This window comes from Mastacembelus armatus, chromosome 24 (genome assembly GCF_900324485.2).
Source record: "Mastacembelus armatus chromosome 24, fMasArm1.2, whole genome shotgun sequence".
Lineage (NCBI taxonomy): Eukaryota > Metazoa > Chordata > Actinopteri > Synbranchiformes > Mastacembelidae > Mastacembelus > Mastacembelus armatus.
The window spans coordinates 11,134,284-11,160,938 of record NC_046656.1 but is presented as its reverse complement, the minus strand read 5'-3'; the positions used below and the strand labels follow the sequence as shown (position 1 = coordinate 11,160,938).

The 26,655-nt window shown below is 38.8% G+C and overlaps 1 protein-coding gene across 6 annotated transcripts; it reads left to right on the top strand.

The window, feature by feature from the left end:
• The first annotated feature begins 326 nt into the window (after positions 1–326).
• Positions 327–15,139, top strand: LOC113137419 (triadin). Of its 6 annotated transcripts, XM_026319046.1 has the most exons (8): positions 332–562; positions 733–799; positions 1,428–1,436; positions 5,516–5,739; positions 8,239–8,280; positions 12,098–12,145; positions 12,333–12,494; positions 13,585–13,801. In XM_026319046.1, exons 4-8 carry the CDS (start codon positions 5,553–5,555, stop codon positions 13,605–13,607), a joined length of 462 nt encoding a protein of 153 aa, XP_026174831.1. In that variant the 5' UTR covers positions 332–562; positions 733–799; positions 1,428–1,436; positions 5,516–5,552; the 3' UTR covers positions 13,608–13,801. The 6 variants fall into 6 exon arrangements, 5 of the variants coding, with proteins under 5 accessions (XP_026174832.1, XP_026174831.1, XP_026174830.1 ...); XR_003296358.1 differs by lacking the exon at positions 1,428–1,436 and adding an exon at positions 14,268–15,139 and having other exon boundaries at positions 333–799; positions 13,585–13,713; XM_026319045.1 differs by lacking the exon at positions 1,428–1,436 and having other exon boundaries at positions 333–562.
• The last annotated feature ends 11,516 nt before the right edge of the window (positions 15,140–26,655 follow it).

Here is a 26,655-nt window from a genome sequence, read left to right as displayed (position 1 = left end):
GATATTTTTGCAGTGAACAGGTCAGCATAGGTGAGGTCAGGAGCAGAGTACTGGACTTCTCAGAGGAGGAAACCCTGATGTAACATCAGCTGTTAGCTGCCTCTGGCTCCCTCCATTATTATCACATGATTAATAAGCTCAGTGTTTCTGAGGCACATGGCACAGGAGACTTCCACTTTGTTCTTTTCTCCTTTCACTTCTCCATCCCCTAGATCTTTTGCACTTTTACACCCAGTTTTCTTCCTCTCTGCTCTCTCTTCACTCCCTCTCTTTTTCTGAAATGTCCCCCTCTCTTCCTCCCTCCCTCTCTGCCCTCACTTCTTTATCTGTCTATTTTAGACCCCCAGAGGGGGCAGGGTTGATCTCAGTGGGTTAACCCCTTCTCTCCACTTGCCTCTGTCCATCTCTGTCGCTCACTGTCCAGCTATCTATCCAGAAAACAAATTTCAGAAACTTTGACTCACTTGGATAACAATTGAAAGCTTGAAGAAGAACTTTGAAAACACGGAGAACAACAAGAACAGAAGAATTTTTCACAGCATTTTTCCTTTCATTTTCTCCTGTAGGGGAAGGTTTTAGTGTATTTTTAGTCCCCGGTGTGATCCAGCTTAACACAATTGCTGCATGCTTTTTGCTGCTGGATCTGAGTCACCTCTGTCGTCTTTTCTCACAATCAACTGGGGCCAAAAAGGATTTAATGAAGTAGTTTCATGTTTGTTTCTATGGTAACAGTGCTTTTCCCGGAGCCTGTGAGGGACTGAAGGTTATCACTGAACATCCAGCAAACTCACAGTCCAAGGTACAGTAAAAATCCATTTCACTGTGGCTGAACTTTATAATAATGACCTTAAACTGATGTTCCTGAATGTCGGCGCTCAATATACAGTCCACACACACTTATTCTTTTTCATGGTCATTTAAAGTACAATATCTGACATCAGCTACTACGGGCAAACTTTATCAGTTTGAGAACCGCAAATATAGTGTATGTATAAAGGGAATTAATGCAACTAATTATTACATTTTTACTCCTATAGTCTACTTCAGTGGGATTTTATGATCGTTCAGTAGATGTTAGAGAAATATATTTAGAATCACATGATTATCAGAAACTAAATTAAAGCAAATCATGTTTTTCCTTGTTCCTGAGACTAGACATGATTTAATAGCAGTATATTCAAAGACTAATAGTTTCATTTGAGGAATTTTCATAGGTCTGAATAGTTGAAAATATTTGTTTTACCAAGAAAAATATATTTTCTTTCTATTCCGTCTTCTTTGGAGCTCTTAGATGTATCTTGGGATCCCTGGGGGGGTCTGAACCTCGAGGATGGGAACAACTGCATTTGAAAACAGTCGCTTTGATGTACAAATGATCATGTTTTTCTCACTTTTCCCCTCATTTTTTTTTCTTTTTCTTCTGACAGTAACATCAGGTAACTGCTCCAATGTAAACAAGAGAAATAGTTGACATGTAAATCACTGCATTTGCTATCTGTGTGCATAAAAAGCATTTGGCACGTAAAAAAAGAAAAACAGTTTGTGACAAATTACAGTCATTTTATTTATCCACTTATTTTCTTACAAGAAAATTGGTTGTGTTTGTGCTTCTTCGTGGACAGTGTATTGTGGCTTTAACCTACTTAAATGACTGGATTGTTTGTCCCTACCCTCTGATATATGACTCAGGCTCATTTCCTTGAGATATGCCACTGTTAAAAATCACTGCTAAAACAGGACCTTCGTCATCGTGACAACAATATAACATGGTTAGACTGTACAACATGGTTAAAAGAATCAACACCGACTATCAGTTTGAAATGGGGAGCAAGAGTCTCCCATATTTAAGTCCAGAGATCTGTTGACCCATTTATCCTGCCTGCACAAAGCAGGAGGCTGTAGCTCAGGTCATCCACTAACCAGAGTGCCGGTGGTTTGATCACAGGCTTCTCCTTGAACAAGATGCCAAGCTGGTATTGTGTTGGTAGTGGTGTAGTAGTATTTTACAAGAACATCCCATTGGCAAATTGTATATGTTATTTCACCTGTTTGGAGCTTGGAGCAGTTATTTACATTAAATGAGATCATTTTGTCAGACCTTATTTCTAAGAGGTCACGAACCAAAAAGACTGGAAAGCACAAATGTAAACTTCAACAATATATTTTATTTTATGATGTTATTATATGTGTGTTAAGGTACAATCATACCTGAAGCAGAATTAACATAACATACACTGGAAATGATACCCAACAAGCAGTTCTGTGCCTATTTGTGAGAAAGTTGAGTTACTCTTCAATGACACACACTCTAACATACCTGTCACCTTTCATTTGCCCTCAAATGCCAGTTAGTGGCCTGCACCCACATCGTTCTAATTCTGTTCATGCCTTTAGTGTGGAGGAGGTGTTTGTGTATGTGTCTGTGTCGGTGTACATGCGTGCGTGTGTGTGTGTGCATGTGTGTGTGTGTGTGTGAGAGAGAGAGAGAAAATCAGCTCAGCACTTAAAGGTAACAACAGGTGGGCTGGGTCATCTGGTTTTGAAAAGAGGACTGACACAACGGAGAAAAAATGTTTACAGACTGTGACTCACACATTGACAGAACCTATAAAAAATCGGCTGTATAAGAAAACCATACGGTAATTATGTGGACTGGAGAAGTATGGTGAAGTGGATGATTGGACAACGCAGCCTTTCCTCTTGTGTCTGCTGCAAGACATTTCCGCTGTGCTCCAGCCTCCTGTCATTGTAACATCGGGACTGTTTTACCTGCTGCTGATCAATATGTTGGCCTGACCAGCCGCTGCCAGGGCTTCACTAGATCAATGGTTCTGTCATACACACATGCTCTCAGCTCTGCTTCTGAAATGACAAACACGGCAGCTGTTGTTCACCAGATCAGTCAGACGCTCACACACAAATGCACATCTGAATGTGCCTGGACTAAATTATGTTAAATTGATTTTGTAGTTTGTTATCTGAATGCAACAACAGAAAGGTCAGGGTGAGACCAGCTATTGAATCAAAACACATCAGTTCTTCATGGTGGGAATAATGTAGAATTTAGAGGTTTTGGAGTGTGACCTATACTTGAGATTAAGTATCTGGATGTCTTGGCCTCTGCTACGTTGCTTTTGACCACTAAAAATCACCAATAATGTCACCCAGTGAGTCATAATGTGATGAATGACTTGAATGTGATGAATAGATTACATACCTAAAATTGGTAGCGCTGGTTTTTCTGTGTGTATTGACGCCACTGCGTACAGTGTGGTGTGCGTTATATTTGGTTAGGACTTGGAGTCAATGAAGTACCCGTACTGTAATGAGTGGAAGGTGGGCAGAGTGCTCAATAGAGGCGCAACGTCAATTTTTTTGTAATCCAGCCATGAAAAAGTGCTGTTGCTTTTTGCATCAAGTCATATTTATTGCTACACTTGCATTGTTTAACAGTCCTGTGCAACTGAACACCTTTGTTTGGGTCTGAGTGCTCAGGCTTCATATAGTAATAGACCATAATATGTTCAATTTAAATGACTGGGTTTTATTCGCAAGAAGTAGAATATACACTGAGAAAAATGTTGCCTTAGACTTTACCTTGAGGTATGTTATATAATGAGGAGCCAGGGGGAACGTTGTCACCAATCTTGTATTAATTGGCAGTGAAGATGAGGCCCATTAGAGTCCAAACCACCACCTAATTCTGTCAACCAGTCTCTCATAATGAATGGTGTTAAATGCTTCAAGTGGACCAGCACAGAGCATACACTACTCACGCGGCTCTGCTGCCTTCAGGGCCTCATTAATAACCTTGAGATGAAAATATTTCTTCCAAATGAGTCATACCTGTTTTAATTCAAACCTCCACGACAAAAGAAACTGTCACTTTGTATTTGGAGACAAGCTGCGTGAGAGGCAGTCAGAAAAACAGAAGGAAAAATGCATCATGTCAGGCGTTCTTTGCAGCACGTCACATAATGAACACAAACAACCCAACGTGAGCACCTAATCATGTTATGGCACCAAGCCCCTCTGCCGTACCATGATGAAAACTTTCTTTAGAGAAGTAATTTGTCTTGCAGATTTTTAAAAATCAGATGGAATTTAATCTCCCCATCACCTCGGGTAATCTCTGTCTGTTTCTCCCTCTCGCTCTCTCCCAATCTTTTCCATCCTTCTCATCTCCTCCTTGTATCTCTCTTTTTCATCCTCACAGAAAAAAAAAATAACAGAAAATACTTGGTGCACTTGCAAAATAAGCAGCTGCTTAGAGCATTAATCAAAAGTATTGGCAAAATGAATACAAGCATAACAAGCATGCCTGTAGATATGACAGGTTGGGAAGATGCTAATGCTATTCTTTATGTATAACTCTAACAGCACCATGGCCTATGTTGTGTTTGGTTTTGGGCCTCGAGGCAAAGTGGACCTTCCACCCCCACAGTATTCCCAAGCTTTCTGCACTTATTGTGAATCATTGCAATGCTTTCATTTTACTTGCCGATTGCATACGGTGCAGAGACCTATGATCCAAACCAGACAACATTTTGTTATTAAGAACAAAACACAGACATTTCTTTTTAATCATAACGTTCTAAATCAGAAACCAGTCACAAGACCTTTTAATTCCAAAAGATTTTTTATAGATATTGACTTTGCATGGCAAGGTCAGCATTTCTGCAGGCCTAAAAAAAAAAGTACATTTTCAGCAAAAAGGTTCCTTTGTGGAATCTATGCAGTTTGTTGGACAAAAGGGACAAGCTGAAGTTGTCATTAAAAGGTGATGTTAAAAGGGCATACTGTCAATACCACTCACTGTGTGAAAACACACTTCTTCTTCTTCTGTGGCTTCTAAAGCAACGTCGTAAAAATGATGTCTATAAAATACAAATTTGTGCTTGGAAAACATTAATGCTTTCTGGATTTCATTCATGTTTTTCTACTGTTTTTTTAATACACTTCATAGAAGGGAGACACACAAAGTCTTCCGCCTTTTGGATTTGGCTCCTGAGTTCTGTATGTTGTTAGGGTTAGGCACCAAAAACACTTGTGGTTGTGGTTGCAATTAAATGTCAATGCAGCAGAAACATAGCATGTGGTAAATGTGGAATCTCTCTGCAGCAAACCCAGAATATTTTTGTAATGTTAACTAATTGCTGAACATAAAGAGTTTAATCATGCTTTAGCAGGAGCTTTGTAAAGTGTAAGAAAAAATAACCTTGATGATGCCATCAGGGCTTTATGTCTCTGCTTTAGCTTAAAGATCATGAATAAACAGAAAGACTGCTTTACAAACTGCAGGCACGGAATACACTCTGCAAATAAGCAACCTTATAAAATTTATTCTTTTCAGGTGATTAAAACTTGTTTGAATCAAATATTTGTAATTATGTTGGTGCTTTTACTTTTTCAAATTTCTAGTTTTCACCTTCCAGCCTTGTATTTTGTTGAAAAGTGAAAAAAAGTTTTTAAATCGATCATTCAAACACTGAACCTTCTCTTCTCTTCTTCCAAGCTTACCTTTCTCCACCCGTTCCCAGCTCTCTTCACCAATGAGCAGTCACACCAATGGCGAGGAGGCGGTCCCATCAGCTCGGACCAATAAGAGAACATTTTTGGATGATGTCATTTTGACCTTTACTTCACCCATGGCCTGGCTGCTGGTTGTGGCTCTGATCATCACATGGGCGGGTGTAGCCATTGTTTTCTTTGATCTGCTCGATTATAAAACTCTAGCAGGTAACAAAATCTGTTTTTACAGTCTTTGTATGATTTTTAATCCATTCCTTTTGCAGTTTAATATTTATTAAATATTTGCTCACCTCCAGAGTGATTACAATTCCATAAAAATGCCATTACATTATTCTTGTATTTTTAATAAGACTTTCCTTTCACTCATGCTTTACCCATTTTTCACATTTCAGTCACACATCCATATTTCATCCGAGCATTGTTGAACAACCTTCCAGACATTTTTGAAGCAAACTCAAAAGTGGGCTCTCATGAAGGTCGTCATTTTCAAAAACATCCATGTGTCACGTTACAGGACACGCAGAAGCTGGTTGTGTTGAAAGTGGCGCATGGCGTGTTTCCTGTGACTTGGCAGATGAAATGAAAATGACACTCAAGCACCTTTCACACGCTCACACGTCCACTTAGGCTCTAACATTTGACATTTTATGTACCAGTGTAGTAATACAGCTGCATACACCCCAAGGTCTGTCCACTACTCCTCATTTTCACTTAAATGTCTGACTCATACACTCAGAATGGATTGAAAGGGCACCGGTGTTAACATGCATACTAATAACACTGTCACAGGAGGTAGTCCGTCCTCATTTTTAATAAAACGGGAAAGTAATTTAAAGTTCAGGTATTTCTCTCAGACCTGGTTTATATGAAGTTCTTTAAAATTCTATACATCGCTGGTTGCTGCTGTACAGAAACTGAGAGCAGCTTTCTTTTCAGTCTGTGTTTTTAATCCCATTATCTCCAGCTCATGACTTAATTGTCTTGAGTGATCAAGTTTCGTTTTCTGTGATCACACTTTAATTACTTCATTGTCATGAGATAACAGAAAATGAATTTTCCTGAGATCGCGACCGTGTTGCTGATTGATTAAAATAAATGAAGCAGTCAAGATCTCTCCTTCAAACATTTTCAGTTCTGCGTAAGTCTGTCTGCTGCCTGGCACCATGATCAGGCTTACAAGGATCTACATACCCATTAATTTATGTCTTGAGATAACGAGAAACGCCTGATTGCAGCGTAACAGGAGGAATCTTGACAGAGAAACAGTGGTCCTCCCCCATGCTCTCCTGCAGCATATTGTTAGTTTTGTAAATATAGCACCACTGTTGACTCCACCAGAAATCAGAAAACTCCAAAATGTAGTTGAGCTAAGGTGAATTTGCTGCAGTTATGAAATATTAATGGGATAAATGAGGCTTTCACCTTATGCATTTCAACAGTTTCAGCAGCTGATCTAGTGCTTTAACTGAGTTATAGCAGTAGGAGCAAATTATTAGTGTGCATGTTATCATCCTCATACAGTAATAAACTTCAAATAGATTTTTATAATGTTGATGTGGAAATTCAAGGATTGGCTCTCGCTTTTTCCACAACGTTGGAACGTTGTCATGCAGTTCAATATCCCAACTGGGCCTTGAATCTTGAAGTTATCTCGAAACAAAACTTCTCTGTGGTTGCTGTAATTGCTTTTTTACAGTCAATATATTAAGGAAGAAGAGTCACAGCCACCTAAAGTACTTTCAGTGTACACAAAATTCATATATGACTTGTTTTGTTTTAAGGCCTGTGAAAATATTGGAGCTGTCCTTTAAGCACCGTTTGACAACTCTATAATGAGATACATTCAGAGTCGGCTTGAATGCCACTGGATTACAGCGTTTAGTAACATTATTCATTTCTCCCTGAAACCAATTCATCTTAAAGGCAGCATTGTCACAAATTGAAGTGTTTGCAGTGTGTGAAAGGATGACAGGTTGCAGTTTAATCTCAGCCCAGCATTTTTATTTCTACTGCACATCACTTGATATGACGCCATTTAACAGGAATCTTTCAGAATGAACTATGTCATTTTGCACTAAGTTGGACTTCCAGTAAAATAATTCAAATTGAGTAACCTTTTGGATGTTTGTCTAGTTTAGTCAGCAGATCAGCTGAACATACCAAGATGTGAAATAGCACATACATTCAACATGGAGGGTTAATTTTCTATAATGCATATATGATTATTTTTATGGGTTTTATTGGGACTTTTCTTTATTTCCTAGTTTCCCAATGTTTAGTATTAAGTTCTATAGCTCTTTCCTGAAAGCTTGTTGGACCCATAAAATAAAGCATTAACTTATATAACAGTAAAGCAGCATGTACTGTAGCGATCTAAAGGTCAAACTGCTACCGATCATCCAACCACTACAGAAAATCAATCACTTTGATTTTGCCACAAAGCTGGTGTATTCCAGTGTTCGGGTAATTTACCGTAATAATGACCTTTCTGTCAATTCTGCTCATATCTCCTCCTTATCACTCCCACAACTACTACAACTACTACACATCACCATGTATTTGGACTATCCTACAGTGTATGCATAGTCCTGCCTTACTTCCAACATGCTCATCTTTAACTCCTCACTCTTCTCCTTTCTTCACCCCCCTACCCTTTCATTTCTTCCCCATCCTCATGCTGTCAATCACCTGCCATCCCATCCAAAGAGTACACATCATACTGTGACGACCCCGTGTGTTTATCTCCTGGTAAAAAAAACCACAGCAAAACCACTAACAGTTTGGCTGCCTGCTTGTGCTAGAACGATGCCTGTGACAGACCAGTGAAACTCCAGCTGATCCCTGTCCTGTGTGTGTCCAGTGTGTTAAACTGGAATGTTCTGTATTTAACCTGATAAAGGGTCAATCAGTACTGAAGCGGCACAGACTGGGGCTGACCTTTTGTTAAAACTTTTTAACAAAGGTTTTCCAACAGCTGTCAAAAGTCAAAGGTTTGCTGTGACCCATGGTATCGCTGATTTTGGCGTTTGAAAGATTCAGATGAGTAGTGCAGTGTAGCTGCTCTGTTTTCTGCCCTAGAGACTCACACCACTCACTTGCTGAGGTTTGCAGATATTTCAACTATGGGTAGTTTTTGTAGGCTAGGAAATGCTTCTTAAAGAAGAAGCTTCAGCCAAGTCTGTGGATTATCCTGAGAAAAAGTCTAATCACACCTTCTTAGTATGCTGTTTACTCCTCCATGACATTTCCCACGTAGGTGTGTATACCGTTTCATTTGTTATGATTAACTCATTTGTTTGGGGTTTTTCTTTTATTTGTCATCAGTCTGCGTAGCTTCAGTCCCAGTCTGAAAGTGTATGATCACTCAACATGTGCGCTGCATTACTGTTGTGTCTGTTGTTTTCTCTGGGGCCACAAACAAAGAAGCTGTGGTTTAAAATAGTCATCTAGGCGCTGAATACAACAATTGTGCGTCACAACAGTATAAAGCTGTCAGCCTGATGGGATTTCAAGCTGAATAATTTGTTCAGTTGTCCAGATTTGTTGGTTTGTGACCACTGGTATTGACAAATATGTTGGCACGGCTATCATAATCCAAAAAACCTTAACATAGAAAATGAAATAAACAGCCCTGCACTGAGATTGATTCATTTATCACCCACATGCAGCACTATCAATAAAAGTTGCAAATCTTTTCTCTCAGCTGAGGAAACATTTTTCTGAGGGGTAAGGCGAGTCTTGAGCGGAGGAGGAAGTGCACATAAAAAGCAAATGTCCCCTCTGCATTGTAGTTATCTTCTATTTTCTGAAGCAAATATTTGCAAGCTGACAATGACAAAATGCTGGGCTGCATTTTTAATCACAAGGCCTTTCTTCCACCATGACATTTCAATAAAGGCCAGTGTGTGTAAATGAAACAGAAAAGGCACATTTTCGGACAATAAAGAAGAAATACAATTCTCCCTGTCATGACCAAGCAAAGATAAAAAGCTGCTTGCATGTGTGTGTGCGTGCGTGCATGTGTGCACGCGTGCGTGTGTGCGTGTCACAGGGGGATGTACATACATAGTAAAACTGTAAAGAAAAATACAATAATTCAGAAGAGATAGAAGCAAATGACATAGAAAGGGAAAATGCACAGATGTCCTAGAGAGAAATAAGCGAGAGCTTAATCAGTATCAAATTCTTACACTTTCTTTTCATAGAGAAAGACACAGACATGGAATCGTTTTTAGTGTATGTGATTATTATTAGACTGGGGAAGCAGGAAATATTACAAGAACATACAGATATTTTCAGATATTAGTGACTGGTTCTAAAACTGAAGTAAGTCGTTAAAAAAGGGGAGGAACGACAGAAAGATCCAAAGATGAAAGGAAACAAGAATAAAGTAAGAATAGCAAGAGTACTCGGAAGGAAGAAAAATAAGGGAAGGGAAGAATGAAAGGGATAACTGGGAGGGTTGAAGGGTTGAAAATTGGAAAGAATAAAAGAAAGAACCAACAAAGCTGTGTATCTTTTAGCTTTTCTTATTCAGCTCAGATGTCTCTTTCAGCTGCGTTATGCTCTTTTCTTCTGAGAGGGTTTTCAGAGCCTCTTGGGTTTCTTTTTGTGTCTCTGCTGTGCAATTTATTTTTCAGCGCTCTGTGGTTTATTGTTTTGATGTGGCTGCTAAACTACACCAAACTACAAAAACAAAAGCTAAAAGGTATGTAGGAGATAAGTGGGGAGAAGAAAAGAGAAATTAGATTTAAAACAAGAAAACGGAGGGGATGTGGAAGGAATTAGAGCCAGAGAGAAAGAAAAATGGAGAGTAGAAAGATGAAGTGAAAGTCAGGCCAAATGAATAAAAAAAAAAAAAAAAAGAAGGCAGAGTTAGCAGGGGGAAATGTTTGCTTTCTATTCCTGGTGTCTCTGTTACTGTGTCCAGGCTGCCAATCAGAGAAATGCCGGTGCATTAATCAGTTGTTTATGAGGATCTATTATACAACTCCTCCACACTGGGCAACAAACAGGCTGAAGGCTTCCTCCGCCTGGGAAAGGGAAAATTAAAGGGATCCACAGAGAGGAATAAAACAATGCATTTAGCACTTGAGAGCCAACAGTTATCGTAATACTCACACAGAGTCACGATGAATGTGCTAATTCACGCGTTCCTCAGAGAGACAGATGCAAAAACACCTGCACTGCTGCGGTGGCTATATGATCACAGTTTGTTTTAACACCACCAGCCTGAGCACGGAGTCATTATTTTCACAGCCAGAGAAGCTCACAGCAAAGTAAAATTACTGTCTGGCTTGTTACAAACACAGAGGAGCAACTAACCAACTGGGCAGCAGAGCCCGTCCACAGCAACTCAGACTATATTCTGTACAGTCTGCATGTTATATTAACTTCATTTAAAACTGAAACGTTTCTGCAATTATGTACACCATGAAACTGATACAGCAACAATTTTTTTTTTAATGAATTGCAGAAGAAAGCAAATGAGAAAATAATGTATTTTAGAGGCAGTGAGAGCAGCCGCTGGGACAAATCTACTGCGACTGACAGAGACAGGTCGATATGCAGATAATTGTCGTTTCTGGTCTAATTGTTTAGCTGAACAGCTTTGCATCTAAAAAAAAAAGACCTTGTTACCTGTTGAAACCTGACATCACTTGTGTTCAGTAATAAGTCTCCAGATTTACTGTCAGAAGAAGAGATCCTATAACAATAACAATAGCAACAATAACAATAATGTATTAGTCAATACACTGGTGCAATTTTCTATCTTTAATAAACTGCAGCTACCTCAGTTATAAAGCATATAAAAGAAGCAAACTAGTCTGCAGCTGTTAATGGTGTTAGTCATCAATAAGCAGCAGGTTTCTCGCTGTCTGATACACTAACAGCAAAAGTTAGGCATTGATTTGTGAATATATGTTAAATTGTTCTCATTCATGCTGAGGTTTGAGGGTTCAGCTTCCTGATGAATGAAATGTCTAAACAGACAAAGGAAGAAAACAAATGTGCAAAGCATTAGCAAACTATTTATTAGGTACTGATAAAGTCATAACTTACACCTTTTAAATCCTCTCACGAAGTAGTGGCAGTATGATGTTTTTGGTTTTCACACTACTGGAATCAAAACCAACAGTTAGTGAGTGACACTGTTTCATATGCAGACAGACATCAGTGACATTAGCGATGGGAATGTGACAGGAATGCGTAAATGCTGCTGGAAAGCTGGTTGTGTTGCTTCAGTGTCGTGCTGTGTTCTCATTCAGCATGCCCCCTGCATCATTGAGTCCTAACATGTTCTGTGTGATGAAAAGTTTATTTCCTGTGTGATTTGTTTATCGTGTTTGCCATTATAGCGACAAAACAATGCATCCGAAATGACTGAAAGCATAAAACCACTGATCATTTTTCTCCTGTAAGACAATGTGTTTATGGTTTCTCTCTTCTTATGTCTCTTTTTTTTCATCTGTTTGCCCACCATGTCATTTTTTTTTTTCCAAGTGATTTACTCTTCCCCCTACGCTGTCTCTTAATGTCATGTTTGTGCATCTCACCCCCTCAGGTCTCCCTCCTCCTGCTGCCATCGCTAAGAGAGGTTTGAAGGCTAGAGGCAAGCAGAAACTTCTAAGCCAATATATATACCATATTCACCTTCACACTCCCTTATACTTAAGTACTAGTGCTGTCTGGCAACATGCTGAGACTTCCAGTAAACATAAAATGAAAGCATATAAGTGTGTGTGAGCTTTCATTTTACGCTATTCAGTTGTTCCCTTTCGTTATTCTGGTGTGTCCAGGTGGTGTTCGTCCAATAAAATCAAGCCCCGCTGGGGTCTCTGGTGATGTCACAGCTCAGGAAAGCACCGATTGGTTGGAGATGATTTGGGCGTTTGCAGCTGGTTTGATTGCTCCTGATGATGAGGAGGAAGGTATTCACCAGCTAACTGAAACCCTCACATGTAAGAAAACATCACCTCGGACTAATTAATCATCTAATGACTAAGATGATTCATAATTCATATTTTCAATAAAATGCTTTCATAGGTGCTTTACTGAACAATGATGAGGGTGTCTGGGCACTGTGCCACAGCCTCTGTTTCTTCTTGGAAAGTCAATCAAACTATGAAAAATGACCACAGAGAGACACAAATTGACAACAAAGATGTAAAACTACCACAAAGAAACATAAAACAATCACAAATGGATGCAAAATGACCCTAAAGAGGCAGAAAACAACTACAAAGACAGGCAAAATAACCACAAAGAGATGGAGATCATTAAGCAGCCACATTGTGTGTAGTCATTTTGTGTCTCTTGAGTGTCTTGCACCTGTGTTGGAGGGACGGGGGGAACTTTTACATGGCTGTTGTGTCATAATGTGTCTACTTTACCTAACATCCTGCTCAGGACATAATGTTTACGTTCCCCTAATCCTCTTTCTAATGTTCTAAACATGTAAGGACTATTTATCTATTAAAGGAAAGTCTTTCCTGTCTCAAAGCCTTCTCGTATGTGCTAAAACCAAGTCTTTTCAGTGCTGATCCACATCATGATAACTCAGGCCCTGGAGATAATAACGATGATGGAGCTGTCAGAACACAATCACTCACTGACTAATAGAGTTATCATGAAAATGATGCCCCTTTAACCTGCAGAATTGTTAGAATACATTATGCGGAAAATAAATGGGTCTTCTTCTTCTCAACTATATGTAACACTTACTGAGTGTATTTAACTTCACTAATATTTTCAGGATGTGTCATTCTGACTTGTAGAAAGTAGCAGAAGGATACGCTAGTCAGAAAATAATTGGTTATTGTAAAAAGGTTATTTTACAGTGGAAGAGGTTCAAAGCCAAAATAACAGTAGCTAGATTGAAGAAAGTGGTAATATAATCAGTGCAGAAACCCCAGTTTCTTTGCATGTAAAAGGCTTTTTTTTTAAGAAGCAGTGGTTTACATGTGTGCCATCCCCCCCCCATACTGTTAAATTGTACCTGAAATAACTGACTGGACTGGTGAACACCTCATTCTCTTCTCTGTGTTATAGCTTTCCACTCTGAGGAGCTGTGACACAGAGAAGTGTGGAGAAAAGGACGAGTATGAAGAGCTGGAGCGAGGATGAGAAGGGAAAGAAGAACAGGCACCTGAAAGAAAGAATATAGAGTGGTGGAAAGAGGTGGAGGATGTACATTACTACGCAATATTTGCCTCTTTCTGTTGTTAATTGGAATTTGATGAATAAAAACTGTCACTTTTAATGTTTATTTTCTGTGAAACATGGACATTATTACAGTCTTTCTCCATGTTGTTCTGCACACTGTTTACTGGGATTTATCAAGTTGGTTACATTGCATGTGCTGAAGTACCATAAACCATAAACCATACAGGAAATAATAATAATACCAACAATAAACTGGACACGTAAAACAACAATGTTAAATGGTAAAATGCTTCAGTGTTTCTGCGTCTTAAATAGGTGGAAATACAAGTATAGCTTCAATTATCAATCTAATCAGCCAGCACTGTACTGAGAATATTTGCACAACACAACACAATACATCTATAGATATGCTGTATAATAGGTAGAGGTAGATTCTTCCAAACATTAAGGGCCTTTATTAGATTTAAAAAATGGGATGCACAGTGGTAACCCATGAAGAACTCAAATAAAAAGAAAACTGCATTTTCTTCCCTGCTTCTTTCCCTCCCTACTGTGTGTCTCTACGGCAGGTGCTGGAGATGACCACTGACTAACAAGGCCCCAAGTCGACATCAGGCAAGTTATGAGGTAACATCAACAAGCTGTCGAGGAGGAAGATGAACAGTTAGTGCCAGGAGCAAGTAGACATGGAGCAGATAAGGGTCACCTTTCCTGCAGGCTTATATACTGTAATCTTTGCAATTCAACATGCAACCAGGGCAAGAGCAGGCATAAAACAAAGACTTCAAATGATTAGAGTGGGAAAATGTGTATCACTGTTGAACAGTGACTATGACTGTGTAAATATATTTGCATTTCCTTAAATAGGAGCAAGGACTTACATAGTTAAGTTTTCATGCACAAACACGGGGACGACAAGGGTGAAGCTCTGAGATCCCACGTCTGCTACACTCAAGTACAAGCACAAATAGATCAAATGTATTTATACATTTTTTTCACGTTTGTACAACATATGCACAAAAACATACACTATGTGTCACATGTGCAATGCCAAATCCCATTAGCTATCTATTCCAGTGTAGCCTTGGTTGCACATCACAAAAAATAACTAAAGCATCTTGATTCAGCTCACTCTACCAGATGATTTCAGGCCTTGAACAGCAAAGTAGTCATTTAATGTAGTTAATTTTCCACACTCCTCAAGACAAGCTCCCTTTATTGATACTGAAAGTGTCATAACTCAACTACCTTTCCAAGGCATTTTTCTGTGAATAACTAATGCAAGCACTGACAGGGCAAAGCCGACAGAGGAAGGATTTTTTAATAGCAACATTTCAAAGTAATTTTTCTCCTACACTTGCTCATGTAGGTAAGTTGTTTAAATGTCAAATCATAATTGTGGGTCTTGTACTTTTGAATAAAATTGTGGGTGCTTCCATTATACTGAGTAAATTTAACATTTTGTTATAAGCAGCATAAAAAATTTTTGAAACAACACACAGCTATACTTTTGTCATGTTTCTGTAATTGTAAATAGCAAGGATCAATAACGACAGTAAATAGATTATTACCCCTAAAAAGAGTCAATGTTGAATATCATCTCTAATATCTTTCATTCCTGTCATTTTCTAGATATATATGACATTCCTGCTTCTTACTGATCATCTAATTTATTTAATGTACATAGGGGCATTAAAATGAGCTGGTTTTCATTCAGTTTTGTGCAAATGTGTTCTGGTATTATAAAGTATCATGTGATTAAAATATTATAATAAATTAGAATTTCTTACAGCTAACAAATTTGCAATGTGACATAAATGATCTGCACAGGGACCTGATTCTCTATATTACATGACATTATACACAATCACCCATTCAGGTCCTTTGTAAGATTTCTTTTTTTAAATGAAATCATATCAGATAATATTTCTTCTTCAAAATATCACCTGTGTCATGATTTATTGACTTGCATATGAATGTAGTAAAAAGTAAGAAAGAATATTTACCACTGACCATGGAGTTTAGCTCCTTATAGTTCTTGCTAGAGCCACAGTGATCAGACGAAATAGCTGAAATATTTACATGAATTTATGTCTTTCCCATGGAGATGTTAAGGAAATTGTGCCTTTGATTTGTGAAAGCGAACATTGCATTGGCTGCACACACAAACTAACACCATCTCATCTCATCAGTTTAAGTAATTGAACAGCTAGTGAACATCGTTTCCAGTCTGAGAAGCGTCTAGGGGATGATTTAGTACAGAATTACAGGTAAAATAAAAAACTATATTTAATTAAACTCGATCAGACAAAGAACATTATTCAAATGAATGCACTAAGGGGAATAAGATTGCAGTCTTATATTGTAATAATTGCTATTCTATATTGTAGAGGAATGGTTTGACATTTTGGGAAACATCCACATCTGCTGTCTTGATGAGGGGCAATGAGACGATTGATACCAATTTCATTTCTTCCATGAATATCAATAAATATAAAGCTGGTGCCAACATCTACTTAACTTACCATAAAGACTGTAAATATGTGACAAATGCCATGTACACCAGCACCTCTGAAACTCAGTAAACAATATTATTTTAGTATCTTATTTATTTAATCTCCACAAAAAACAGCATTTTGTTTTGCAGGGTTTATGTGGCAGTCTAATTCTTGGTCAGGCCCACATCTCATTGTCACTAATTGAGCCATTGTCACAGCTCATTGTCATAATTTCTACACTTCTGCATTTGTATTAAATAATAGAGATATACCTGCTACACGAATTAATTAGATAAGTCAGCTTTAGTTTAGATACATGTAATTCTAGCAGCAGTAGAAGCAGAGATCAGTGTTTTTTTTTTTTTTTCTGTGTTTAAGCCTTTGTTTAAAAGTGATTTTGATATAAATATTTTTATATCTCTTTCCACCACACACTCACAGGAGAAAAGAAAGAGGACGAGACGGTGTGGTCATGTGTAAAAGAAGGTCCCTGTTAGAAATGTACTAATTACTGTACATGCTGGCCGGGATGTGCTGGCAGAATTATAACTCAGCTGACCTGGAAAAGACTGCTGCAGCTCTCCTGTGTAAAGCTTCTCTCCAATTACACAGCTCAAATACATGGCTTTTTCTCAGGATTTCAACAAAGCATTTAATCAAGTAGGCAACACACGTGTATCATCGTATATAGGCTGTAAAACAAAACAACCTTCCTCTTGTTAATGAGAGGTGGTTGTTTATGCAAAGGAAAATTGTTATGTCAGCTTTTAAAGGTTTCTAGTCCGTAACAGGCATCTCTCCATTTACTGCACAAAGAAACTGAGTTTCAGTATCCATGGCTGTAGTTTTCATTACTTATATCAAAATGTAACTGGTATTCAATTTCATCAATGAGATAATGTGATGGTGTAAGGGTGGTTAATCTTTGAATAATTGACAAAAAAATACTGATACACACACTCTCTCTTTAACACACACACACACCTGCTGTTCCCGGCAGTAAAATCCATGAATAATGGATCTTAGTTTTCCCTGGCCTGAGGGAGAAGCTTTTAAACCTAATTTGTTGCTTTAATTTATTTACACAACCTGGCAACCCTAGCCCCTCAGGCAGGGTGCATTACACAGAACTGAGCCCTGCCAGGAGGTGTATGTGCACACACAAGCACACACACACACACACACACACAATAAAAGTGCATATGACACACACACATCTGCATGTATGACATCTACTTTTGTAAGTCTTGTAGGCAAATTAAATTTTAGAGAGAATCCGTCTGTCTGACACATTCAGAGAAATGCGTTAGTGTTAAATATTCAATAAACGTGTAGTGATAACTGGCTTTGGAGTTGAATATTTTACAGCCAATATTTATGCTGTTTATTCATTTGTGTTACTACATTTAGATTTAAATGTTTTATTCGATTTCTTGTTATTTTTTTGTCACTGTCTCATCCATTTTAAAGGCCTGTCATTTTTATATAGTTGTTTTTTACTTAGGCTATTTTTTAACTTGTTTTTTTTCTTTGTCAAAAAACTTCATTCACATCTGCGGATTGGAAAATAAACATCCCCATGATAATACAAGCCACTGACATTACCATTTAAAGCCAGTCTCAACTATGTAGCCTGTAGCATGCAGTGTACTGTATATTTCCAAAATGCATTTTGCAAGATTTTTTTCCTTTTTTTAACCTATAAATGTCAGAAGACAGCTCTGAATTAACATAGTGTGATAAGATCTATCTAAAAATGGTAGTGATGTCTGAATAAAAATGGATAGAAGTGGTTAAACCCAAAGACCACCCTGCCAGGAAACAGAGTTAGGGAATAATGTGTATCACAGGATTATACTTGGCAGCTAAGTGACGAACAGGTTACAAAAACGTGATTGAAGCTTTCGTAATGATCCCAAACCAAGCAGCATACTTCTTCCTCTGCTTCTTTTAGGTTGCCAGATTTAGACCTTAAGCCCTCCCCCATCCTGGCAAGATCAGACATCAGCAGCTGTTGAGGGGTGTTTGGGTTGCCAGGTCCAAGCTGCTGGTACAATTGTGTAACATGTGGCAGAGTTGCCAGCTTTTGTTGGGATTTTAGTTTAATGTATGAGGCGACGTGTATGTGCACGTGCGTCATTGCTGAACAACATGAACACTATCCAGTATATATATAATATAAACACAGCTGCTAATATTTGCCTTGCTCTATAACGTAGTGATTTTTTTTTTACCTTTATAAATAGATGAAATAACAATTTTACATACATTATATATAATTTAGCTCCACAGTTCTCCACATATCCACATTTTAATGTTCCAGTGTGAATCTTAATTCTCCAAAACCAATTTTAGAAACAGTAGTGTCACCAGCCTTTGATCACGGTCCCATGATGAGCTCCACATTGCCAAATGTCCAGACTGTGTTTACTGACTGTGTTTACAGCACTCTGGTTAGTCACCCCTCAGCTCACTAAGTTCTTATTCACAATAAGTTGTTCACTGTACATCCATCATCATATCCATGTCATTAATAACTCTGAATATATTACATAGAGCACAGCGCACAGCACATAAACCAACATTTGACTGGATTATGAGTTTGCGGGAGCCTAGACAGTGTCCATTGTTATGGTAGCATACTGCTGCTACTGTTATTACTGTCTCAGCAGGAATGTCCTGGCTTTTCAAACTGGATATGGTAGTATTCAGGTTTTTGTACCCTTAAATATAACTCATGAAATTCAGAATAAATTTTTAATTTTATTGTAGGCATGAATTCATCCATAGTTCTTTGTCCAATTGTTTTTTTATTCACTGTGATCCAAAGCTTACCTAGACCTCCTGTGGTGGTTAGGCTGTTTAAAAGCATGCAATTTGAAAGAATGTGTAACTGGTCGAACCAAGACCCTTCACTGTTCTAACTGCATTGTAAAAGGTTATATTCACGAGGGGTGTCTGTATGACCATACACAGCGTCTGACCAGTGTAAGGAAGTCTGATAAAGGTTTTAAGCTACTAATTGGACTATCTGGAATAGTTTCTTGGCAAATAAGCTAAGAGTTAGAGAAGAAGATTAACGCTGTGATGCCAAGACTTGAATCAGGAGCAAACAGCTGGCCTGGCTCTGTCCAAAGGCAACAGAACTAATAACTAACTTTTGTTTTTGTAAAAATTAAACAGGTGAGATAATATGTGTTAAACAGTGAGTTTTACATGGGCTGGTATCTCTCACTCCCAAAATGCCTGAAGCTAGAGGGGTGATATGGGGTACTATTAGAAGGGTAAAGGTAAACACAACTTATACTAATTATTCATTAGTTCACATACTGTACTGAAGGACATCCATCCATCCATCTTCTATACCCGCTTTTTCCTGAAAGCTAGGGTCACAGGGATCTGCTGGAGCCTATCCCAGCTCTCTTCTGGGTGAAAGGCAGGGGTACACCCCTGCAGGTCACCAGTCCATCACAGTACTGAAGGACATGTACTTTATATTTCTCTACATTTTTATATCAATGTGCAGCTTTTTCGCACAACAGAGCACATGAAGGTATTGAATAAGCTACATCTCTAAGTAAACTGAACAAAATCAGCATAATTGAATATGTTTAAACGTAACTCTAAAAGGCACAGATAAGGGTACTTCATTTCCATTATGAAAGCTCTGATTTAAAGGGTTTTGTCTGTTTATGTTCCTCACCGTGTTATTTTAATTTAAAGGAGCAAAGGTTTGGCAATATCCAAAACCAGCACATTTCCTGCAAGTTATAATTTTCCAGCCAGTAAACATCATGCTATATCAATAGTCTGGAGATCCATTTTAATGCTCTGCTGAATTTGGCATAGTGGTGCAATTTGCTTAAAAGCACAACACGGCCGACTGCAGCTCAGCACAACACTGTATTTTCTATTTTCCAGAAATTGAATACTAAGACAGATATAGTCACATTATTTAGCATTATATTCACAAACAAATTTAATCTGACTTCACATACGACTTTCTGAGCCCAGTGTTTGTCAGTGAAATGAGGAGGATATTAAATTTGCTGGTGAGGTTTGTCAACCTGAGAGCACTTTTCTGTCACAGTGGCAGTGAAAGGTAATCTTTTTCTCCATGCTGCTGTCACGATCAAAGGAATCACCCTCCCGTGACTATCGGCACCATCATCACAACAACCCATGCAGACATGCAAGGACACAAGGCACACATATGCACTGTGACGCATTTGTGCTCACACATACCAAACATACGTACACAAATACTGATCATGTGCATTAATATAGACTTACACTGAATGAGCACAAAAACTGCGACTTACAAATCCTGGTAACACTTAATGTTCTGTGTTTTCTTTAAGGAGCTCGTCTCCTAGTGTGAATTTGGCAGCAGCAGAATGACCATCCACACTTACTGACACACACACACACACACACACACACACATACTGTACATGTAGATGCCCCACACCATTTCAGACTGCAGTGTATAATAAAATTGATTATTTATTTTCTAACACATTAGATGTTTTGCAACATTCCCACATTTAATAAGACATATGATGGCAGCCACAGATAGACATCCATCCATCCATCCATCCATCCATCCATCCATCCATCCATCCATCCATTATCTATACCCACTTATTCCTATTTAGGGTCACAGGGATCAGCTGGAGCCTATCCCAGCTCTCCTTGGGTGAAAGGCAGGGGTACACCCTGGACAGGTCACCAGTCCATCACAGGGCCACATAGAGACAAACAACCTCACACACTCACACTCACTCCTATGGGCAACCACTAAGCCACTGTGCTGCCCAACACAAGGACTTATAAATCTAATTTCCTTTTCTTCAAATACATGATGATGTGGCTCAAGTATGGGTTAAAAAATGTCCAGCTGACAGTCTAAAATATGAAGTATTTCTACAAATGCTGGATTTTTGAAGGCTAAAGGATTTTTATTCACCGGAGAGGGATTTGAATGATCTGAAGGCAGCAGCTAACCCATAGAAAATATGGGATGAATAGGAAAGGTAGTTGTTTCATGGTTGTTTCATGGCATCAATGCACAGATTTTTTGCTCTAAAGATGTACAGTTTTATCATACATGTGCTGTTGCAGGTTTGCAGTCTACACCATCCGCTACCAGACACCCACCTGCCACCACACAAGGGACTCTACCCAACCCTCTGCTTTCATGCTTTAGTCATCCCTCCTGGGCTGCTGCAACATCCCTCCTGGCTCGACTCCCAAAGCACTCTTTAGGCCTTACATCTAGATATCTCCCCCCAACACACACGCACGCACATCCAACAGTTCCAAAGCTGGCTCCACAAGCCTGTTTGTATTGAATGCAAAACTCCAGTGCTCAAACCTCCAGGCCACAGTCTAGTTGCACGTTGGCCTGTGATCGGAATTCTGTCGTTGCTTGCCACTTAGCTTTCCTCTCCCTGCAGCAGGCTGGTTATCGCCCCCCCCCGGTCCACCCACCCACCCTCAGCCTCCCCCTTCTCACTAAAACTAAAATAACTTTACTTTAGTAAGACCAGCAGAGTCACTCCCTATTTTCCATCATCACCTAAAGACCTGTCTTTTCAATAAAACATCACCTCTAACTTATATCTACTTTTTATTATATATTTTCCCCCTTCTGATCCACTCTATATTTTATGTAAATGCATGTGGAAGAGGAAATGATAATTTACAGAGTGTTTTTCAGGTGGTTTATTTGTCAAAGAGATAAAGCTGCACTGACAGGTTAGACCGAAGTGATTTAACACATCATCTTAAAATTCTTCATGTTTCATCCTCCCTGGTGACTTTAATCAGAGGAAAATAGAGTCCTTCGCTTAACCCATCAGGAGAGAAGCTGAGAGGATGCTGCAGGGTGATCAAGCGCCAAAGAGACGAGGAAAAAGAATGAGAGTAAGATAATGAGGAAGAGCAACGCTGAGCCAGAGAGACGGTGACTAAGATAAAGCGAGTAAAAACTATGCAAACTGAATGGTTTAATGCTTTCTGTCCCACACTATTTCTCTAATTGGCAAATGTTAGCATGCTAGAACACTAAAACAAGACAGTGAACATGACAAACACTGTACCTGCAAAACACCGTGAGCATGTCAGTAGTCATTAGAAGCAGTTAGTATTCACATTTGCAAGATGGCACAGTTTGCAATTTCCCAGTTTTCTGCATGTAATTTGAATGAGGTTACAGAGTAAATGAATGAATCAACACATGCTTACTGACATGTGAAAACAACAGGAGGGGAGAATGAATGAAATTTACTGAGGTGTCCTACAGGATAATGTCAGGGTGACTGTTCAGAAGCTAAAACTCAGAAGAAGATGGGTGATGCAGCAGGACAGCGACCCTAAACATCAAAGTAAATCTACAACAGAAATGACTTTTGAGATGCAAAATCTGCCTTTTGGAGCAGCCCATTCAGAGCCCAAACCTCAACCCAATAGAGATGCTGTGGAATGACCTCACGAGAGCCGTTCACACCAGATATCCTAAGAATATTCCTCCTGAATGTCATGCAGGTCTGATCCAGAGCTACAAGAAGTGCCTACTTGAGGTTATTGCTGCCACAGGTGGTTCAACCATTTATTTAAACACTATTGCTGTTACTGTTCCCACATTTTTTTCCAATTTAAATGTTTAATTGCTTTGTTGACTAAATACATGAAATATCATGATTATTTGTGTTTTATCAGCTCAGAAATTTTCTTGATATTTGTAAAGATCAGGTCAAATTTATGCAGAAAACCATGAGACTGCAAACTGCCATTATTTTGTCTTGCAACTGTAACGCAAAGCACCGCCGTGCTTTAACAGAGCCAACAGAAAATGAGTCTTGTTGATTAAAAAATGAATGAAAACAGTTAAGCAATTATCAATTAATTTTCTGTTCCTAAATTTAGAAATAATTTCAGCCCTAGAACTTATATTCTTGCCAATACCTGATCCATATACATGACAGTAAATATGAAGTGTTGTGGGAGAGTCAATTCGTGTATTAAGAGCTTAAAAAGCAATTCACTCTCAGCAATGCTCTTGTTTTCTTTGGATCACAGTCGATGGTTTGGCTTTATTCAGCATGAAATCCATGGTCATTCTATAAACATAGTTAAACATAATTAAAAGAAAATGTTGCTGTATTGTTTGGAGCCATGTGACCGACATGAACAAAACAGAGGGAGATTGCGCAACCTCTGTTTTTCTGCTGTTCGCTAATTCACCTCCTCCTTCAGCCCCAGCTCAGTAAGTGAGTTGTGGGGGGTTTGCTATTTAATCAAAAAAGTGTCACATTAATTCAGACAAATTCAAGCAATCTAGTTTTCTAATAAAGCTGTCATATTTGCATCCGGTGACTTACACTCACCATCGTTTTAGATTAATTCCCGTCACAACCTTTTGATTTATGAATGCATAATAACTGAGGGCAATGGCTGTGACTGCGAGCATGTATGTGTGTGTGTGTGTGTGCAGCTGTGTGAATGTGTGTGTGAGAATTTGTATCTACAAAGCCTCGACTTTTAATCTCACATGTTGCTTGTGCCGCGATGATACAAAATCACATTTTGAAATAATTGAGCATGTTAAGAAGATCCGACTCCTGTTGTGAAGGAGCATGTGCTGCATCGTTGGTTCCTTGTGTTCCAGCAGCTTCTCATCTTTCCTTATCTCACATGTCATTGATATCAAAGGACCAAATGCATAACAATTTCTTCTCTCCACTTGACATTGTGTTTCCATATTCATTCTATTCAAATAATATCCAAAGGTCAACATCTGTTACATTATTTGCTCATATCCTACTGTTTTTCATCTCACTTTTATAAAGTGACTGAAGTGCATGCAATATGTGCTTCACGGCACATATAATCCTGTTATCATAACCCAGTCCAAACTAAACAAGAGTCTGCTCTTTCTCATCGTATCACAGAAGCCTAAGCTCATCAGTAAACATTTCTGCCAACGACAGTTTGATTTCTATTCACCTCTGTGCTCCAGCGTCCAAATTTAATCCTGATGCAGATGATGAAGAACGTAGAGGACATAACAGTAACTGAACAAACTCTGGCCTAAAAATGAGACTGGTTTTGCTATATGATCTTTGCTCTCAGATGTGTGCTCCTATTTATGCCACTTAATGAACTTACCACATCTTGGCAGTTTTTCTCTTAGCTACCGTGTATGACCACATCACTGATTTTAGCCAACTAACACTGGCTCCCGGTAAGTTTTAGAATCGATTTTAACATCTTATTGATTGCTTTAAAGGTTCATCACAGCATCTGTCTTTGCTGTATTGTGACCTTTGAGTCTGTTTAAAGTTCCTCAGGTCTCCACTGCACTGCGTCAGTACTTTCAAATATTTAAAAATCTTGATCAGAGACTTTATTTTGAATTGTTTAAATATAAGAAGAGTGTTTTAGTTGTTTCTTAAATTCTGCACTAGTGGCAACTGTTTTCTTTGTTTTATTATAAAATGCTAAATTTTCATACTTTGTTGTGATTTGCTGCCTTGTGTGAAGCACTCTGGGTTTCAGTAAAATGCACATCTGTATCATTTAAGTCTTTGCTATTTTGTTTGATGTTATTTTTGTTGTGGTTGAAACGTTTAATATAAATAAACCTTTGCTTACTTGCTTAAGCATATTTGATATAGTCTTGATGGTTGTACATGAAGCCAGAGGACTGAGACATCTGTCTGTGCTGACTGTTGGCTTTATCCTAAAATCTGCTGATGCACTGCAGACTTGGCATGATCTTAAAGTTAGGCTGGAGGCCAATTCAGCCCTTAAACTTCTCTATTAGGATTCCTGAAGTTGCTGAATCAAACAGATGGACTTCTGATACCTGATTACCATCTTCTGGCCAAAGTCTGCCACTGCTTGTAAACATGGTGAAGACCTCTGAACAGACTTGGCAGTTAAACATGTGATTAAGCAAATCATTTTTTATTAATTCACTCATTAAGTCTGAAAAATGTCCCAACAATTCAGCTGCACAGATTGCAAAACAGGCTTTAATAATATTTGTGTCACATTCGTAGATGCTACTGAAGAGGTTTTAAAGACTGTTGGAGGTGTCACACATTGTCTCAAACACATTTTGCATGTCATTACATAGAGAGGGGCAGCATGGTGGATGAGTGGTTAGCACTGTTGCCTCACAGCAAGAAGGTCCTGGGTTCGCAACCCGGCCTTTCTGTGTGGAGTTTGCATGTTCTCCCCGTGCTTGTGTGGATTTACTCCAGGTACTCTGGTTTCCTCCCACAGTCCAAAAACATGTATGTCAGGTTGATTGGTGACTCTAAATTGCCCATAGGAGTGAGTGTGAGTGTGTGAGGTTGTTTGTCTCTATGTGGCCCTGTGATGGACTGGTGACCTGTCCAGGGTGTAGGTGTAAAGAGAGCTGGGATAGGCTCCAGCAGATCCCTGTGACCCTGGTTAAAAGGAGTAAGCAGGTATAGATGATGGATGGATGGATTAGATAGAGAGCACTGTTTCACAATCAGAGCCATAGTTTGTGGTAGAAACTCTTTAACTTGATCTATTATGGCTATGAATCCACTAGACCATCAGATTTGGTGTTTTGGTCCTTCATGGTGAAGACAGTGTTTTTAATTTTGTTGTTGATTATAAAAGTATAGTACTAATAAATGAACTACACATGTAATTTAATGTAAAGATCTTGTGGGCCTAGCCTAGGTGGCTCCAATAGCATTTAGTGTTGAGGTTTATATAAATGTTAAGGACATTGTGCATAGTCATGATTAGCAGCAGTCATACCCAATCATGTGTTCTCATCCCAGACCATATAACACCACAAATGAATATACCTTTCTCCTGCATGAGAGACCTTTCTGCTAGATTTACCATGACGGTGCTGCAACATCAGGATCATGTCTACTTTTGTTCCTCTGAGTCTTATTTGGTCTTTGAAACAAAGGATCGCTGGTGTTCGGTTGCATCTAAAATATCAAAATATCAATATGCACATTGATACAAAGTACAGTGAGTGGTACTGAAATATTAGAGCAGGTTCAAATGTTTCAAGACAGTACAACCAAAGATCTGTCCAGTGCTGCCCCCTGGTGGAATATGGTTACTCCATATGTGAACCAGCTGTGTCACTCAAACATGATGCCACTTTTAAAGACACAGCTGGAAGAATCTATATAGTGACAAACACTGCTCTGATCAGCAGCAGCCTGGGGGGTCAAACACTCTCTAGTGAACCAGCCAGGAAAACATAAACTGGAAACAAGCGGTGTGGTAATATAATGTATAAGGTGGTTACTATTATATTTACTGTGCATTATATTTATTATAGTTTGCCTACAGTAATATTTTTACCTGCTACACACGTATATCAGTCGCTCCGCTCTATCAACCAATGATCGTTTAAAACGTCATCACGTCCTGACGTAAGGAAACAGTA